The sequence below is a fragment of the Chamaea fasciata genome, unplaced genomic scaffold, assembly GCF_029207755.1.
Source record: "Chamaea fasciata isolate MVZ Bird 193981 ecotype frontalis unplaced genomic scaffold, bChaFas1.0.hap1 SCAF_30, whole genome shotgun sequence".
NCBI lineage: Eukaryota > Metazoa > Chordata > Aves > Passeriformes > Sylviidae > Chamaea > Chamaea fasciata.
This window is the reverse complement of record NW_027094115.1, coordinates 4,670,132-4,686,943: the sequence shown is the minus strand read 5'-3', so window position 1 is coordinate 4,686,943 and position 16,812 is coordinate 4,670,132. Positions and strand designations below refer to the sequence as shown.

General features: G+C 59.2%; 1 protein-coding gene across 4 annotated transcripts in view; it reads left to right on the top strand.

The window, feature by feature from the left end:
- LOC136302807 (phosphatidylethanolamine-binding protein 4-like) overlaps window positions 1-13,915 on the top strand; it is a 75,683-nt gene extending 61,768 nt beyond the window's left edge. For all 4 annotated transcript variants that reach the window (XM_066206368.1, XM_066206370.1, XM_066206367.1 and 1 more), the window contains 3 exons: window positions 6,770-6,815; window positions 7,753-7,869; window positions 13,485-13,915. In XM_066206368.1, coding sequence (XP_066062465.1) covers window positions 6,770-6,815; window positions 7,753-7,869; window positions 13,485-13,576 — 255 coding nt within the window. In that variant the 3' untranslated portion in view covers window positions 13,577-13,915. The remainder of the gene's footprint in view (window positions 1-6,769; window positions 6,816-7,752; window positions 7,870-13,484) is intronic.
- The last annotated feature ends 2,897 nt before the right edge of the window (window positions 13,916-16,812 follow it).

Genomic DNA, 16,812 nt, shown 5'->3' with positions numbered 1-16,812 from the left:
AGTTTTCCAGTCCCAGGGATTGGGATGGAAAAGACTTTTCCAGTCCTACTCAGTCCTTGTTTCAGGCTTGTTCCTCCTGCTGGAATCTCAGGGATTCTTTGTGGGAACCTCTTGCAGTTCACCTTTCCTGAGAGCTCTTGTGGAATTTTGGGGATGTCCCATCAGAGCTGGGGGAGCACCGAGGGATCCCAGATCCATGGGAGGGGGGGACGACGGGAGACCCAGGTGGAGCTCCTGGCCAGGTCTGGGCTGGTGACAAAGCCCAGGGCACCAAACACAGGCGTGGTCTGGGAAAAAATGGGTGTCGCAAGCGGCGTTTGAGCGGTGCCACCGTCACAGCGAGGGGCACAAAGCGCCCTTCTCCTCGTGCCTCAGCCATCCTCATCCTCCTGCTCCCCCACGTCCACAACCACTCCCCACCCCAGCAGAGCAGCATCGCACCGAGGAGGCTGAGGATGCTCCAGAGAGTTCCTGGCTGGATCCTGAGCTGGACAAATCCCAGCCCAGCCCTCCCCTGGCCGGGCCAGCCCCGGGCCAGTGGGTCAGGGTGATTCATCCAGCAGCCAGCTCCGCCGGGAGCTCGCCCGGAATTGCGACACCGTGGGGCTGTTAAAGGCAGCCAGAGCCGAGCCCGGCATCCAGGCAGCTTCCTAACACACCCCTGGGGTTGCTATCAACATCCCTGTTGTTCTTAGCAATCGCATCCATCATTTATCATCGCGGCTTTACAGCAGAGGCCCAGGGGCCGCGAGCCGGGGTGTGACGGCGCAGGACGGGATTGCGGCGCTCCCCAAAAGGGGTTTTGGGGTGCAGCCACCCCCCAAATTCACCAGGGTCCAGAGCACGGCAAGCAGGGAGTGCACAGCCCTCTCCACAAGCTGGTGCAACCATCGTTTTATCCAACTGTCATTTCATTCCACCATCATTTGTTCAACCTTCATTGTATCCAACTTTGATTTCATTCCACCGTCGTTTTATTCAGCCGTCGTTTGTTCAACCTTCATTTTATTCGACTTTGATTTTATTCAACTTTGATTTTATTCAACCTCCATCTTTACTCAACTTTCTGGCCTCAACAAACCCCTGGTGCTTCCCCGCCGGGGCTGCAGAGGGAAGGGGTAGCAGGGAAACTCCTCCATGGAGTTTCTTGGCAAAGCCACCGGCCTCGACTCCCAAATCCAGCGCTCCAACCCACGCCAGGAGTGTCCTGGCAAAGCCACATCTCCACTTTTGGGAAGGCAGCCCAGCATCCTGCATCCCATTCCTCCCCCCCTCTCTGCAGCTCCCTCCACAACCCCCACAGGTGTTTAAAAAAAACCCCAACAAAATCCTTTCTCCTTTTTCAACACAAATGTTTTTGTCTGAGGTTTCAAAACCCTCCCGAAGTGTCATCACAAGCCTCCGCCCCGCTGGCTCGGACCCCTCACCTACATCCCGCAGGAAAGGTGCAGATGGGCACAGCAGCCGTGCCAGCAACGCCTAAGCCGGGCTGGGATCCGTCTCTCGCTGGAAATCCACCCAGCAGAGCCTCCCTCTTTGCAAAATCTCTCTTTTTTTTTTTGATATCCTGGTGCTGGGAATGCCATCCTCGAGCTGCCAGGAGCAGGTTTGGGTGATGGAGTGCAGGGTTTTATTTCTAAATTTAAAACGAAACAAAACCAAAAAAAAAAAAAAAAAAAACAAAACAAAACCAAAAACCCAAAAAAACACCCTTGCAAAAAGCCAGGCACGGAGGTGATTTATGTTTATTTTGCTCAGTTAATAACCCGTGGCACGTCCTCCCCTGCGGCGTTAGGGTGGATCAGACAAAGCTGCATTTAAATTACGGCCGTGCCCGATATTTATTTTTTAATATATTTTTATGGTCGCCTTCCCCATTTAACGTGAGCTAGAAAAATGTCCCGGCCGTGCCAAGAGCTGCCTGAGGATCCTAAAGGCTGTAGGGGTAAATCCTTGGAGTTCAGACCCTGGAAAAGTGGGAGAGGCTCTTCAGATCCATGTTGGAGCGGTGACATCCCTGGGCTTGCTCCAACTCCTGCTTGTGGGGGACCCTCAGCAAGTTTTCCCAGGAATTCTGATGAGCCTCGGAGAATTTTTTGCGATGAGGGTGTGCAGTCAGTGCCTGCTGGGATGAGGTGTCCTGGCACGATTTTGGGGTTAAAGTCACCCAGTTTTGGTGCTTGTGGCTGTGTCAGTCCCCAGCCAGACAAATCCATCAGCTGTGAGATCCCAACGCACCCAGGTTTAGCTTTCCTGAGGTTCTGGATCTGCCCTGAAGTTCCCTGTAGAAGGAAAAGTACCTTTTCCACTCTTTTTCTGCCTGGATGTGGCTGAGACCATGGTGGTTTATCAGTTTTTCAGGTGCAGACTGACAGGGGACAAGTCAAATATCACTTGGAACGGTGAAATCCCATGAATATAAGATTTAACAAATTAAAATAACGAGTTCTGGGTAAGGGGGTCAGCAGCTGGAGATTCCATGGATCCCGCCCTCCTTGGGGACCGTGGGGCTGGACATTTCTGGAGCCTGTGAGCGGAGCAGGAAGCTCTGGAGAGAGGATTAACTCTTAACTCCTGCTCTTCACACACACGGGAAACAAAGTGTCTGGGCAGTGAGGATCCGGGTAGGAAGCTTGGAGCAGGGAAATTCTGGGAATCATTCCTGCCTCAGGCCTGGGATGGCCCGGCCACGTCTCCAGCTGTGCCCGGAGAGCGAAACTGGCTCCGAGCACCGAGCGAGGGCCCTGAGTCATCCCAGGATCCAGGAACTGGGGCTGCGGGGAAGCACCAGAGCAGGAGCCTGAGGAGAAGGTCTGGCCTTGGGAGAGCTGGGCTGCTTCCAGCAGGAAGAGGAGGATTCTCCGGATTTGGGGTGTGATGGGATCCAACCTCTGCGGGGTCTTGTCCCTGCGTTAAGTCGTTCCCTGCCCTGGGAATGCTGTCAGGACACTTTGGAGCAATGGAGAAGCCAGGAGAGGCCCTTCCCAAGGATGCCTTTCCCATCCTGGCTGGGGGTGTCTCTCCGCTCCTGCTTCTTCCATGAAAACAATTTCTGTGTTTCTTCTTTTTTTTTCCTCTTTCTCCCAATCTCTTCCCCGACGGAGAGCCCACGACAATCCAGGGCTGGCATAATGGGATGTGACATTTCCCATCACCAAAGGACTGGCAGGGTCGGGGCTGACAGGCTCCTTGGGGCACCAAACCCCGGCGTGACGGTGACAGGAGGAGCAGGGGTGGGCTGGAGCAGCAGCAGCAGCCGGAGGGTCGGGGTGGTGTGGGCGAGCTGGAGCCGTTTGGGAGCATCCCGTGCCCCAAATCCAGCCCCAGGATCCTTCTGGAAGCGAGCTGCTGTGCAAACAGGCGGCTGAGCTGGGAAATGCCAGAGTTTGGGAGTGCTGGGAGCCGGCCGGGCCCTGCCCTGCTCTCTCCTGGCCTCCCTGTGCACGGGGAAAACCAGAGGGAGAGTTTCTCTTGGGTCGGCTCTTTGCTCACATGGTTTTTTTGTTGGAAAGCAAGACGGGCCTGGATGGTTTTGGGAGCTGGGGGAGGAGTGGTCCTCCTCCCCACTGCTGCTGGCTTTGGTGGGGAGGAGGAAACCCCAAAACCTTCACCTGCCTCTGCAAGGACACGGTGGAACAGATCCAGATCCACCTGCAATTAGCATCTCATCCTCTTCTTCCCCGTTCCAGCTTCGTGGGGGGAAGCTGGGTTGCCATCCCAGCGGCTCTGCCCTTCCCGGGGATGCTCCCCTGCGCTGGCTGAGCCAATTCCTCCGTCCTGACCTCATTCCAAAGGTCACAGGAACTGAGGAGAACAAATCTGGGCTCCCGTTGGGCCGCCTTTGAAGCCGCTCGGGCCCCGTCAAACTCGTGCTGGTGAGGAGCAGTGCAGGAGCAGCCCCGGCTGATTGGGATCAGCTTTCCCCTCGGATAATCGTTGGTTAATGCCCATCCCATGGGATGCAGCCCCCGCACGTGGCTGAGCCCCCCCCGGTGTCCCGGGGTCCCCGGGGCCGGGCTGGGACGCACTCCCGGCGAGGCAGGAGCAGCCCAGCCCTGCTCGGCTGCACTTCCCCGGGTCCCATCCGTCATCTGTTTGTCCTGGTGCCCTGCCAGCGATTGTGCCGATTCCCACACCCACTTTCCATAACCCTCCGTCCTCGCCCGGGCGAATCGCTGGCGAGAGCTCGCCACTCATCCCTTTCCCCTCCTCTCCGATGGGATCAGACACGTTCCGGAGATGGAGGGGGGGAAGAAAAGGAAAGGGGGTGAAAAGAAAACAAAAAAAAAGATCAAGAGGAAAACACAAGGTGACTCACTGCCTTTAATTTATTTGTGTTTGTTTATTTATTTCTCCCCCCCACCCTCGGCTGCGACGTGCAGGCAGTGAGATTCCAAGGGAGCCTCGCTCCGTGTCCAGGGCACCAGGAAAAAGAGGGATAAACCCCCCCACTCCTTTGGCCGAGGAAAAGATCGCGGAGAAGGAGCTCCTGGCACTCAAAAATGTGTGGCACAGATTTTAATTTTTTTTTTCCAGGCTGCCCAGATCTCTCCGCACGAGCATCCCGTGCCCCGCCAGCTTCTCGACACCACCCGGCACAGACCGGAGGGTGGGAATATCTAATTCCACCTCCTACACCCGTGTCCTCGGCAGGGGAAAGAGAGAAAGGAGATAAAAGGCTGGGAAGCTCAAATGGTGTCATTAGGAACTATTAATGCTCTCATGAAAGGGCATTAATAAACGCGGCAGCTCATCAGTGTCCATTAGCTCGGCTCGTGGCAGGGATCTTCGGGAGCTGCCGGAGTGTGATGCTCCCCTCGCCCTCACCGGCGTGTCAGCAAAGGGGAAAGGGGCTGCCGGGGGGGGTTGTTCCTCCGACAAACCACGGCCTGAGCGAAAAAAACAAGGAGAAAATGTCACAGGGCGTCACACCCCACCTCTCCAATCCCTCCCGTATCCCGGCAGCCGTGCCCAGAGCTTGCTCCTTGCTCCCAGGATCGCTGTTTACTATTAAAGAAAAAAAAAAAACAAAAAAAAAAACCAAACCAACAACCAGGCAGGGTTTGGAGCGCTCATCCCGACTTTCTCCCTCCCGCCCTCTTCCTGTTCTCGCCTCTTAAAAAGGAGCTTTATCCTTTGACTCTCCCATGCCCGGGGCTAGCGAGGAACCCGCAGCATCTCGGGGCGAGCAAGGCAGCCCACATCAGCGGGCAGGGAAGCAGGGAGGAGGCCCGGCCTGTCCCGATAAGCCCCTGGCAAAGCCAGGAATAGCAGCGCGGTCCCCGCACGGGAGCGTTCCTGCCAGGAGCGCAGAGAAGCCCGCAGTCCCTGCCTTTGAAGAGCCGGGGCTGGCAGGCGGCCCGGGATGAGCTCGGGATGAGCTCGGGATGCGCCAGCAGCTTCCCACCCACCTCCCCAGCCGGGCAGCGGCACATCTGGGGGAGCAGGCACAGCTGGAGGGCTCGGGCACACGTGCACATCTGGGCGGAGGAGGCGCCAGCCCGTGCGGGTGGGCTGGCCGTGCACATCTGGATGGGCGCTGGCGAGCGGGTGTGCGCAGCTGGATGGCGCGGGTGTGCACATCTGGGCAAGGCCACAGCAGCCCCCTGTGTCCCCCGCCCCGGGCGCTTGTCCCCTCACACCCTGCTCTGCTCCTTCCCCTCCCGCCGTGATCCCAGGCACCCAAACCTGCCCAAATCCTCGCTCATCACCTCCCCGTCACCGGGATACCGGCGGCTCCGGCTGCCGAGGTGGCGAGCCAGGCGATAGCCGAGGATCTGAGCGGGCTCTTGGCTCCCTGGTGACCTGTGGCGTGCCAGGGGCGGCTGGCAGGAGGCTGTCACCGGCCGTGACTCAGGTGCAGAGCAGGTTCCCTTGGAGGGAAAGGGAGGTTTTGATCGCGGGGAGCCGAGGCACCGAGCCCCGTTCCCCACGTGCGCTTTTGCTGCGAGTTATCTGAGCCATCTTTTTTTTTTTTTTTTTTTGGGATAATAACTCCCAGGGCAGGTTAGGACGGAGGAGCCCTGGCAGCAGAGCGTGTGTGGGCAGGACTGGAATAACGGGTGCCGTAGGAAAGGATTTACGAGTGCCGGGAGGTTGGGAATGGCCGGGAATAGCACTGCAGGTCAGGGGTGAGGTGGGATGTGTGGGGCCAGGATGTGGATGCGGCTCCTGTTGTTGTCCCTTTGTACATGCACCCAGTCCCCACAGGATGCTCGGTGTCCCAGGAAAGGTTCTTTGCCTCCGGGAAGAATTCCAGGATGGGGATGGGGAGCCAAGCAGGACTCGCTCTGCAAGCAGGAGTTTCTGTTGAGAGCAAAGCCAAAATCATCACAATCCCACCTGGAATGGGCCAGCTCTCCCAAATACCGGTGTGCTGAGAAGCACTGAGGCTTTTAATGGAATTGTTGTGGCTTTCCCCGTGTGCCACAGCCTGGATCCCTGGCCTGGATCTCCAGACCATTCACAGTCTCCCTGTGCAGGTGACAACAGTGTCACCCGTGTGCCAGGGATCGAGCCCCTAAATCCCAAACAGCCAAAATCCCAAAGCAAAACCCCATCATGCTCCTTCCCACCCACCCTGGAGAAAATGATCTTTACAAGGAAAAGATGAGAGAATGATCTTTACAAGGAAAAACACACAAAATGTTGGGAAATGAATCCCCGGGGACAAATGGCACAGCTGGGGGGGGCAGGAAGGGTCCATCCCCCCGAGTGCTCCTCCTGAGGATCCCAGTTTCACCGAACCTCCCTCTTTTTGTCCTTTCAGGGTTCGGATCTGAGGGTTGGGAAGATCAAAGGGAAGGTCCTGACAGGTGAGTGCAGGCCCTGAAGGAGGGGATGGGGGTCTCAGCCAGCTGGGACAAGGGGGTGGCAGTGTGGGCACGCCAGGACACGAGGGAGGGACACAAGGAGGGGACACAAGGAGCTCCCCGGGGCACAGCTGGGCGCTGTCTGAAATAGGAGCCACTTTTTTTCTCTTATTTTTTCTAGAGGCAAAAGTGGTTTAAAGACTCCCCAGCAGTTGGAAAGGCTCCAAGCCAGTGCAAAAAGAGGGGGGATGGATAAAACCCAAAAGGAAAACACAAGATAAAAGCGGGTGAATCCCAACAACTGCTGTGATGTAGCAGGAACAAAGAGTTTCAGTCCAGAACGGGCCAAGATGGGGCTCGAGGAGGCGACACCCCAGGGGAGAGGGGCTGGGGGCTCACCTGGCTGCAGGTGACTGAGTCCTGGAGGAGCTTCAGCCTCTTGTCCCTCGGTGCCACATCCTCCTGTCCCTGCTGGGGTGGCTGTGCTGTGCCGTGCCTCCCATGGATGTCCCTTTCCCTCTCTGTCCTCAGCAGCTGGACATGTCCTGGGCCAGCTGCAGGCCCCACATCTGGGCAGCTGTGCACTGCTCTCTCCCAGCCTGGAGCACCGTGTGGACCCCAGGGCCCCCCCTGGGGCAGCCCAAGGGGTGCTGGCCGTGCCCTGCTGGGGGCTGGGGGTCTCAGGGGGCACATCCCCTGCCCGGGGGAGGCTGCACCCAGCAGGGAGGGTGCAGACGTGGGGAGGGGGATAGAGGGGAGGTCAGGGTGCTCCAGGGTGTGGTGAGGGGCCGTTCTGGTGGCCGCTCTGCCCGTGGAACACCTGAGCTGATGCGTGGTGAGTGCTCACAGTGACCCCGGCCTGGAGGAGGGTGGCGGATAACTGGTTCTGGTGGGAATTTCGGCTCAGGGAGGTGCTCAGCCCTTCTCTTCTGCATCCCAGATTACAGCCAGCCCAAGCCCCCGCGCTACAGCGGCTACCACCGCTACCAGTTCCGCCTGTACCGGCAGCCAGCGCACAAAACCATCGCCCTGAGCCCCGAGGACAAGGAATCTCTGGGTAAGGACCCTGCTGCGCCCTCGATTCCAGCCCCGAGGGGCTTTCCCAGGGCTATGGATAACGCGGCGCGCTCCGGCAGGCTGGGGATGCTCGCTGGGTGCAAAGGGATCCTTCCAGGGGACGTGGGTGAGGTGTTAAATCCTCGCCAGGCAGCCAGAAAACCCTTGGGAAAAGTCTGGTAGCGGCCTGGCTAGCGGGATCGGAAGCAGGGAGAGATGTGGGCTGTGAAACGCGGCCCTTGCTGGCACAAATCCCCCCCCTCCAGCCCGAGCCGCGGGAGTTGCATCACCGGCACCTCGGATAAGGATCAGCCGCGAGGAGAAGGTTTAGCAAGGGATTGCTCAAACCGGGCTGACACAACGCCTGCCAACTCCCAGCTCCTCCCAAAATCTTTCACGGAAGGGATGGAGCAGCCAAGACCCCCGAGATGCCCAGGGGATCGTTCCTGCTGCTCCATCCTGGAGCACGGGGCAGCCTGCGGGACCCCGGGGCGGGCAGGGATCCATCCTGCCCGGGGCCAAGCCGGGGCTCCTCCCTGCCCTGCCTGGAACTCGGGGCTCTGTGCCTCACGCGGCCTCCACAAGGGAAATTTCAAAACTTTCCCAGCTGGGACCACATGAGCAGGGCTCGACGGGCAGGTCAGGTCGGTGCGTCTGGGCTGCTCTGCCTGACTCACCCCGCTCCTGGTAACCCACAGAGCACGGCCCGGGGTGGGGGGCTGGCTCTGGGGGACTCTGGGATAACCCCTGAACCCCCCCCGGCATTGAGCCCTGCTGCTCATCCCACGGCCAGAGCGGGATGCGGCTGCCACGGGTCCCCCTGCAGGTTCTCCCTGCCCTTGGCTTTGTTTTCTGGCTCATTAGCTCCGCTGCTTAATGGCACCGCTGATGTCACCCCCCTGCCAGAGGAGCCGGCTCCTCGTTGCTGCTCGGAGGGCTCCGTGTTGTCCCCACACTCCCACCGCAGCACCCCGGAGCTGGGAGGGGACACAGAGACATCCACCAAGGAGCTTTTTTTCCAGAGAAATCATCTTCTTAGCAGGACATGAGGCTCCAGCCCCCCAAATTTCACCCCCTGGGGAAGGTCCCCAAGGCGTGGGGTGGCGGGGCGTTCCCCAGCTGGCACCGTCCCCGTCCCATCTGTGTTTCCCAGCCCATCCCGGGAAAGACCCAGCGGATATTTTGGATGTTTTTCCGCAACATCCAAAGCCTGAGCGTGGTTTATCAGGCAGCTGCGGGGCTCTGGCTCGTGTTTAAGGAACTGGTCGAAGGTTATTTTTAACCATTTCCCTGCTGCATCACAATCCTCGGCCTGGCCGGGGGATGCTGCTGGGCTGAGACACCGACAGCCCATCATCTTTATTCCCAGGGAATGAACCCAAAAAGCAGCCAAAGGATGAGATTTCGATGTCTCAAGGGTTTTAAATAAATCCATCCCCAAGGCAGTGGGATGAGCACTGATGGATCTGCTGCTGCATCCAGCAAAGGCAGCACACGGGGGAGAGGAGCAGACACCTTTGGCAGAAGGTGGGAACGAGGAGGGGGTGACCCCAATCCCAAAGGATCACGGATGAGAACCCAGCCCGGGCTCTGCCTTGCTCCTCTCCTGCACAAGAAGCGATGCAGGTTCTCCCGGCGATGCCAGAGGCACAGTTCACATCCTTGCTCGGAATTTCCCATCTCACTTGGCCTGAAATGAACCCCTTCTCGCTGTTTTTACTCTGTCCTACATCTGGTGACAGCGACATCTCTGTCTCACCGAGGATGGGGACACCCATCATCACCAACCCTGGGCAGGGACATGTCCTGAGTGCTGCAGGCCCATCCCAGCCTCGGGATGTGTCCAGCCTCCAGTGCTGCATCCCTGTGCCAGGCATCCCTCCCTCTGGCACCAGAGCGTTTCTGCTCAGCTCCCAGAAAATTCCCCTCCTGGCACGGGATGTGCTTTGGAGGCCAGGCCGAGCCAAGTCCCGGACCAAGCGTGGCCGGGCCGGGAGAAGGTGACAGTGACACTGCCAGGCGGGATGGCAGGAGCTCGGCCGGAGCCTCCAGAAGAGGGCACTAAACCAGGACCTGCCCGCGTCGCCTGTCCCTGCTCCTGGAAAAGATCCCTGGGAATTCAAAACGCGAGGGGCAACGGCGAGCGTGGAGAACAAATCCCTGTTTCTTCTCCCTCCTCGCCTGGCTGTGCAGCGCCAGCGGCTCGGAGGGGAGCGGGGACATTTCCAGGGTGGCCCCAGTGCCCACCCTGCCGTGGGGATGTCCCCGTTGGGATGGCGCTGACGGGCACAGCTGGAAGGGCTGCAGGACCCGGACACGTCCCCCTGTCACTCGTGGCAATGTGGAAATCAGATGTTTCTCCAGGGCGGCTCTTGAGCAAAAATCTTATTTCATCAAGAAAAAAACCACCCACCCTGATCCTTCCCCGTGAGTGTTTCTGATCAATCCCGGCACCAGCCGGCTCCGTGTGACCTCGGGCAAATAATTCAGAGCCTCGGTTTCTCCTCTGGAGTCTGATTCACTTCAGTTTTTGGCCGTGCCACTAAATTGTCACCGAGCACCAGCTCCGTCCCTGCTCAGGACCGAAGGTGGGGACATTTGGGGTGTCCCCACGGCTCTTCCTGCCACTCGCCCCACTTCCCTCGCAGCCAGGAGCGTTAGAAGCAGTGGTTGTGTTTTGGGGAGATGCAAGATAATGATTTGTGGTGTGTGAAATGTCACAGCCGCTGTCGCATCCCGAGGTGGCAGCGCCCGCCGCAGGCTCTCGATCCACGGGAAATCCCTCAGCCGGGGGAATTCAGGCCCCCACCAGACCCCGGCTGTGGTGCTGGGGAATTAAAGTTCCACCCCCCCCGCCCCCGCCACAGCTTTCATCGAGGGGGATCTTTAATCAGCACAAAATCTTGAGGTTTAGTCACACCTGAGTTCATCCCTCTGCTTCCACCTTTCCCCATCAGCTCCGGCATTCCCAAAGCCTCTCCTGCCCTGGGAAGGTGTTTTACAACCGGGAATGGAATTTATTTTTTTTTTCTTCCTCCCAGAAATTTTGCCTCCGGGGTGCAACAAATCCTTTTGGGGGAGCAGGGAGAGGGATGAGCCCGTGCTTCCATCCCTCTCCAGCTCCAGCTCCGGATCGCGGCCGCGGCATTGACTCGGGAGCCGACCTTGTGCGCCTCCAATCCGATCCACCCAGCTGGAAAATCGGGTTGGACTGGGCCCCGGCGGGGAGGGAAAGGCTGCGGCTGGGACGGGAGGCGGCCGAGGGCTGCGGGGAGAACACGGTTGCCGGCCCAAGTCCCCGGGTGTCACTTAATGGTGACCAAAGCAGCTGCCGGCCTCCCGCCCACCTCCGCTGGGACATCATTAATCTTGGCAGAGAAGCATCAGGGCTCCCATCACGAGAACATTCCCGCTGACGAGGCTGATAAATTACAGCCGGGGGGCCGGGGGAGGAGGGGGCCGGCGTTTTGGAGGGGGGGGGGGGTGGGCAGGAGACAAGGGCAGCGCTGGGAAAGCTGTGGGATCAGAGGGATGCCGAGCTCTCCCCGAGCCCCGTGCCTCAGTTTCCCCATCGGGCGCTCCGGGCTCAGGCGGCCGCGCACGTGTGGGTGTCAGCGGGCACTCCTCTTCCTCCGGCGGGTGCGCTGATAAGGGCCGAGTGGGATGATTTAATCCTTTGGGAAATGAGTTTGAAAACGGACCAAGCCACGGATGAAACGCCGTATTGTTGTGGCGAGGGAGAGGGGACAGTGACGCCGCGACCTCGGCTCCCCGGCTGGTCCCCTGCTCCTTTCCCGGCTCCCAGTGACTCACAGTCCCCAGCCCTGGGTGCCAGCTGGGGTGATTTGGGATGGTTTGGCACAGGGATGTCACCCTGGGCCGGGAATTCATCACGCCGGGATGGGGCGCCCGCTTTGGGGTTGGATTTGCTGTCGGGGGACCCAAGTCTGGCACTCCCCGGGTGAATCCCCCCCCTTTGCCACACCCGCGGCTGCCCCGGGGCTTTCCCTACCCCGACGGGCCGGGCACAAGCGGTGCCAGGGCAGGTAGGAAAGTAGGTCAGGAAAAACCGCGGCCCCACAGTCGGGGCTCGGGCCGGCGCCTGCAGCCCCGCAGAGGCTCTGCCTCCCCCGGCTCCTTTCATCCGCGCCTCTCCGGAGGCTCCGCGAGCATCAGTGACAGCTCCGGCACCCCCGGGAGTCGGGGGGTGCCGCGTCTCGCTCTCGCCCCTGTCCCGAATGGCACCGGCTGCTCTCCCGCGGGGTTTTCCCGGCGCTTTCAAAGCCTCCGGATGAAAGGCACCCGGCGAGGGCTGCAGGCGCAGCGGGAGCCGCCCCCCCGGGGCTCCTTCCCCTGGCGCCGCCTTCAGCGGGACCCCCAGCGCTGAGGGGGCTGGGCTGAGACCCCCAAGTGAGGAGCTGCCCTTGCTGCCGAGCCGAGGTGGAATTTGGGGATGGAGGGAGGCGCTCGTGGCTCTGTGTCCCGGCTGGCGGTGTCCCCCAGTGCCGGACATCGGGGCTCTCCTCGCTCTCGGCTTGGTTTGGGTCCTCGGAGGGTGGGCAGGGGACACCTGGGACCCTCCAGCAGCAGCCCGGTGCATTCCAGCATCTCATCCCAGCTGGAATGTGGGATGCAAGCTCCTTCCTGAGCATCCTGTGAACTCCTTCCCGGGCCCTGGAGCATCCCGGCCGCCGCCTCTCGCAGCTCCGGGAGGTCACAGGGCGGCGGTGCCGTCACCACGAGAATCTCCAGAGCTGTTTTTGGAGCTCAGAGCCCGAGGTGGGGAGCAGGTGGGAGCTCCAGAAGCTCCCCGAGCCATCACCACCCCACGCAGGTGATGCAGCAGCTCAGCTTTTGCTCAGCACTTTTTGCAAGAGCAAAGGGGACGCTGGCGCTCGGGTCGGGGCTGAGATGTGAGAGCAGATAAAGGCTGCCAGGCTGCCTCGTGACATTAAAGAGCAGCCAGGAAGAGGAGAGGACAGGTTTCAGATAAACAACGGGCCCCTTTTCCCCGTGAGCTGTTTGGGTGCCAGGGAAAGCCCCTCTGCTCCGAGCAGGATGCTCCGGCAGCCACCAGCCAGACCCAGGCTCGGTGCCTGACTCTGGCAGGGCACAGGGGGATTTCTGCCCCCACAAGGGCCGGCTGTGAGGGAATCCCTCCTGCCCTTGGCCCTGGAGAGGGTTTCCCTGCTGCCTACATGGGGGAAACCACAGCTGGATCCAGCACAAGCTGCCCCCAGACCTGCGGGATCCTGGGGTCAGGGCGGGCAGCAGGGGACAAGGGTCAGGAATGGGGAACCCCCTGGGCTCCATATAGTCTGTGAACGGCAGTGAGGGGGACGGGGACTCTCCTGTGACACCCCCAGGGGGATTCCCAGCCAGGTCACCCCCGGGGTGGGCTCGTAGGAAGGTTTGCTCTAAAGGTCGGGGATGGGAGAGGAGCCAACCCCTCGTACCCCGGGACGCTCAGAGCTGGGGTCCCCGTGACTCCCCGCTGTCCCCGGGGCCTCCTGGGGTGTGCAGGATGTGGTTTGGGGCAGAGCAGCAGCTGCGCTGGGCTGCTCCCCTCTCCAGCCCTCCTGCAGCCCTGCTCACCCCCTTTTCCTCTCTCCCCAGGTGCCTGGAACTTGAAGGACTTCGTGGATGATTTTGATCTGGGCCAACCTGTGGCCTCAACCCAGTTCCTCACCAAGAACTACAAGGATTAATTAACTCCGGCCATCCCTTCCTTGCCCTGCACATCCCTGACACCACGGACCTGCCTCTGCCTGGAGCAGAGGGGGGACCCCAGGACCCAGCGAGGATGAACCCACCCTGCTCCCATCCCAGAGCCACAGCACCAACCCCTCCCCTCCCTGAGCCAAGTTGTCTTTCCCTCTGGAGAACATGCCAAGGGCCGTCCCAGCCCGCCTGGGTATCCCAGGACTTCTGGCATCACCCCTTCTCCTCCCTTCACCCCGTTTCTGACTCGACCCCCCCTGCATGTCCCCCTGGCACTTTGGGGACTTTGACGCCTGCAGCTTCCCGAATAAAATTTGGATGGAGCACACGGGGCTCCGTGGTGGCAGCGAGCGCGGGGCAGCGGCAGCGCCAGGTGAATCCGGTGTTTTGGGATCTGCATGGGGTGAGCAGAACCCTGTGGGTGGTGGGAGCAGGGGGTGGCCAGCCAGACCCTCGTTTGGGTGACCCCAGGGTCACCCAGGAGGGGACAGGGACAGTGATTCCTGTCCAGGGGTCCCTTGGGGGCACCGTATGGGAACCGGGCACTGCCCTGCCTTTGCCCTCAGCCCGTTCCTCTTGGAAAGCAAAACCAAAATCAAAGGTGTAAATCAGCAGAGCTCTGCCTACTGGCCACTTAGCCAGACCTCCCCTTTAATTAGCTCCTTAATTAGGCTTTCATCTAAGACTCAGTTTTCTCCGAGGCTCAGATTCACCCGCCTCGGGTCCTCCCTAAAGCACATCCCGGTGTCTGCGCTGTGACAAAGCCTCCTCTGTCCCGCCCATGGCCAGGAATAACATTCCCCTCGGAACAAACCACAGGGAACAGGAGCCCAGGACATTTTGCAGGCAGGGGAAACTGAGGCACGAGGGAATGACTCGCTCAGGGCCGTGCAGGGAGGCCCGGGATCCTTCAGAGGGGTGGGGATGCTCTGGTTTGCTGCATCTCAGCTCTGCATCATCAGCGTCTGGGTCTGGAACAGAGCAACCTGGCCCCCAAAAAATCATCTCTGTGCCGTCCTGCTGGTCACCTTCCCTGGGTCCCTGGCAGTGAGAGCAGATTTCAGTCCTGCATTGGGGTGTTAAATGGGGATTTCAGTCCTGCATTGGGGTGTTACACATGGATTTCAGTTCCTGGGGTGTTAAATGTGGGTTTCAGTCCTGCACTGAGGGGTTAAACCTGGGTTTCAGTCCTGCACTGGCGGGCTAAACGTGGATTTTTAGTCCTTGGGGGTTAAATGTGGATTTCAGTCCTGCACTGAGGGTTAAATGTAGATTTCAGTCCTTGGGGGTTAAATGTGGGTTTCAGTCCTGCCTGGGGGGTTAAATTTGTCCGGGACTTTCCCTTCAGGAAGTGGCTCTTTGCCTTGGAGGGGCTGAATCACACCAGGGTCCTGCAGAGCTCGTGTCCCCTCCAGGAAGGATCGGGGTATCCAAGGGGGATGCAGGAGCAGGATCCAGGCTTGCCCTGGGCACACAACTCTGGGTGAAGCTGCAGGAGCTGGCGGAAAGGAAAGCAACAAAAAAAGGAAGCTGGGTAACACCACAACCCAGGGAAAAAAAAAAAAAAACATGAACCCCGCTGCCACTGGGGCTAAGATTAGCAGCGGAGGAAATGACACTGTGAGATGTCATGGAAGTCTGCTAAAGTTGGATTTCTCCTTCTCTTTTTCTATCCCTGCCCTCGGAGCGGGGTGTAATTGGCCCGGCAGGTCGGAGCAAGGCTCTGGTGTAAATGAGAGGTCACGGCTCTGCTGACATCCTGCAGCCAAACTCCATCATCCTTCCCTCCCTGCCCTCAGCTCCTTGCGGCTGGGGTGGTTATTTTTGGTGGAGAAAAGGCAATCGGATGTTTATCCTTCTAGGAAATTATCACCGTCGTTCCTGGGTTTAGCTGGGGGTGAGAGGAGTCAGGCTGAGCTGGGATCGCTGGGAGCCAGAGCCCAGAGTGATCCACTGCCCTGTGTGACACTGGTGGGGTGGGAATGGAAAATGGGAATGGGGATGGGATGGAGAATGGGAATGGGAATGGGAATGGGGATGGGAATGGAAATGGGAATGGGGACAGAGATGGAGAATGGGCTTGAGGAGACAGATGGGGATGTGGATGGCACAGGTGGGAAATGGGATAGAGAACAAGGATGGGAGTGAGGATGAAGGTGGAGAAGGAGAGGGGAGTGGAGATGAGAATGGGGATGAGATGAAGATGGGGATGGGGTTGGAGGAACATGAATGGAGATGAGGATGGGGATAGGATGGGGATGGGATGGAAATGGAGATAAAATGGGATGGGGACAGAGAATGGGGATTGAGAGTAGGAACAGGGATGAGGACAGGGATGGAGAATGGAATTGGGGATGAGATGGAGAATGAGAATGGGGATGAGGATGAAGGTGGGGATGGAGATGGGGACAGGGATGACCTGGATCAGGAATCTGCCCAGCTGGCTGCGATATCCCTGTGGTGGGATGATCCCTGCCAGCACACAGCACCAGGCACCCGTGGTCCTGTTTGGGCACTTGGGCCCGCTCAGGGCTGCAAAGGCAGCAGCCCCCGGCCAGCCCTGCGCCACAAACTCTCACTGGGATGCACACAAGCCCTCCACGGAGTGGAAAATATTAATTGTAGCTTTCTGGTTCACTTGTTGATTATTTAGAAAGAGCAAAGGAAAAAACTCACAAGGAGGAAGCCACGTACGGCCACGTCACGCTGGTCCCACCCCCCTTTATCTCTCCTTCCATTCGCTCACCGTCGGGCGCGAGGGAGAAAGGAGAAGCTGAGCCTCTCGGCTGCCTAAATGCAGAAAGTTTTGCTTCTAAATCAGTTTGATAGAAAGGAAACACGTCACATCCCTTGGGAAGTGGCTTTTGAGCAGCCGCAACCCCAGCGCTGCAATGGAACAGCCCGACACTGAAATAGCTCCACACTCTGTTATTGTCACCCAGAGTTTTTTTTTCGCTGTCTACGGGTGTCATTTTTAGCCCTCAGAGGAAGTTTTATTTGTATTTGTTACATCGACTTTCCACTGTCGTGGCTTCATGACTTTTTCGGTGCGAAGAGCTGGGAGAAAACAGAGCGGGGTGAGCTCAGGTGTGGGGCCGGCGGGGTCTAAGGTGGGACATACAGCACCAATGGCACATCCCAGGAATTCCAGCATGGATTCACCGGCCCTGCAGAGCCCAGCTCCATTCCAAGGCCACAAACACATGGAAACACAGAATCCCAG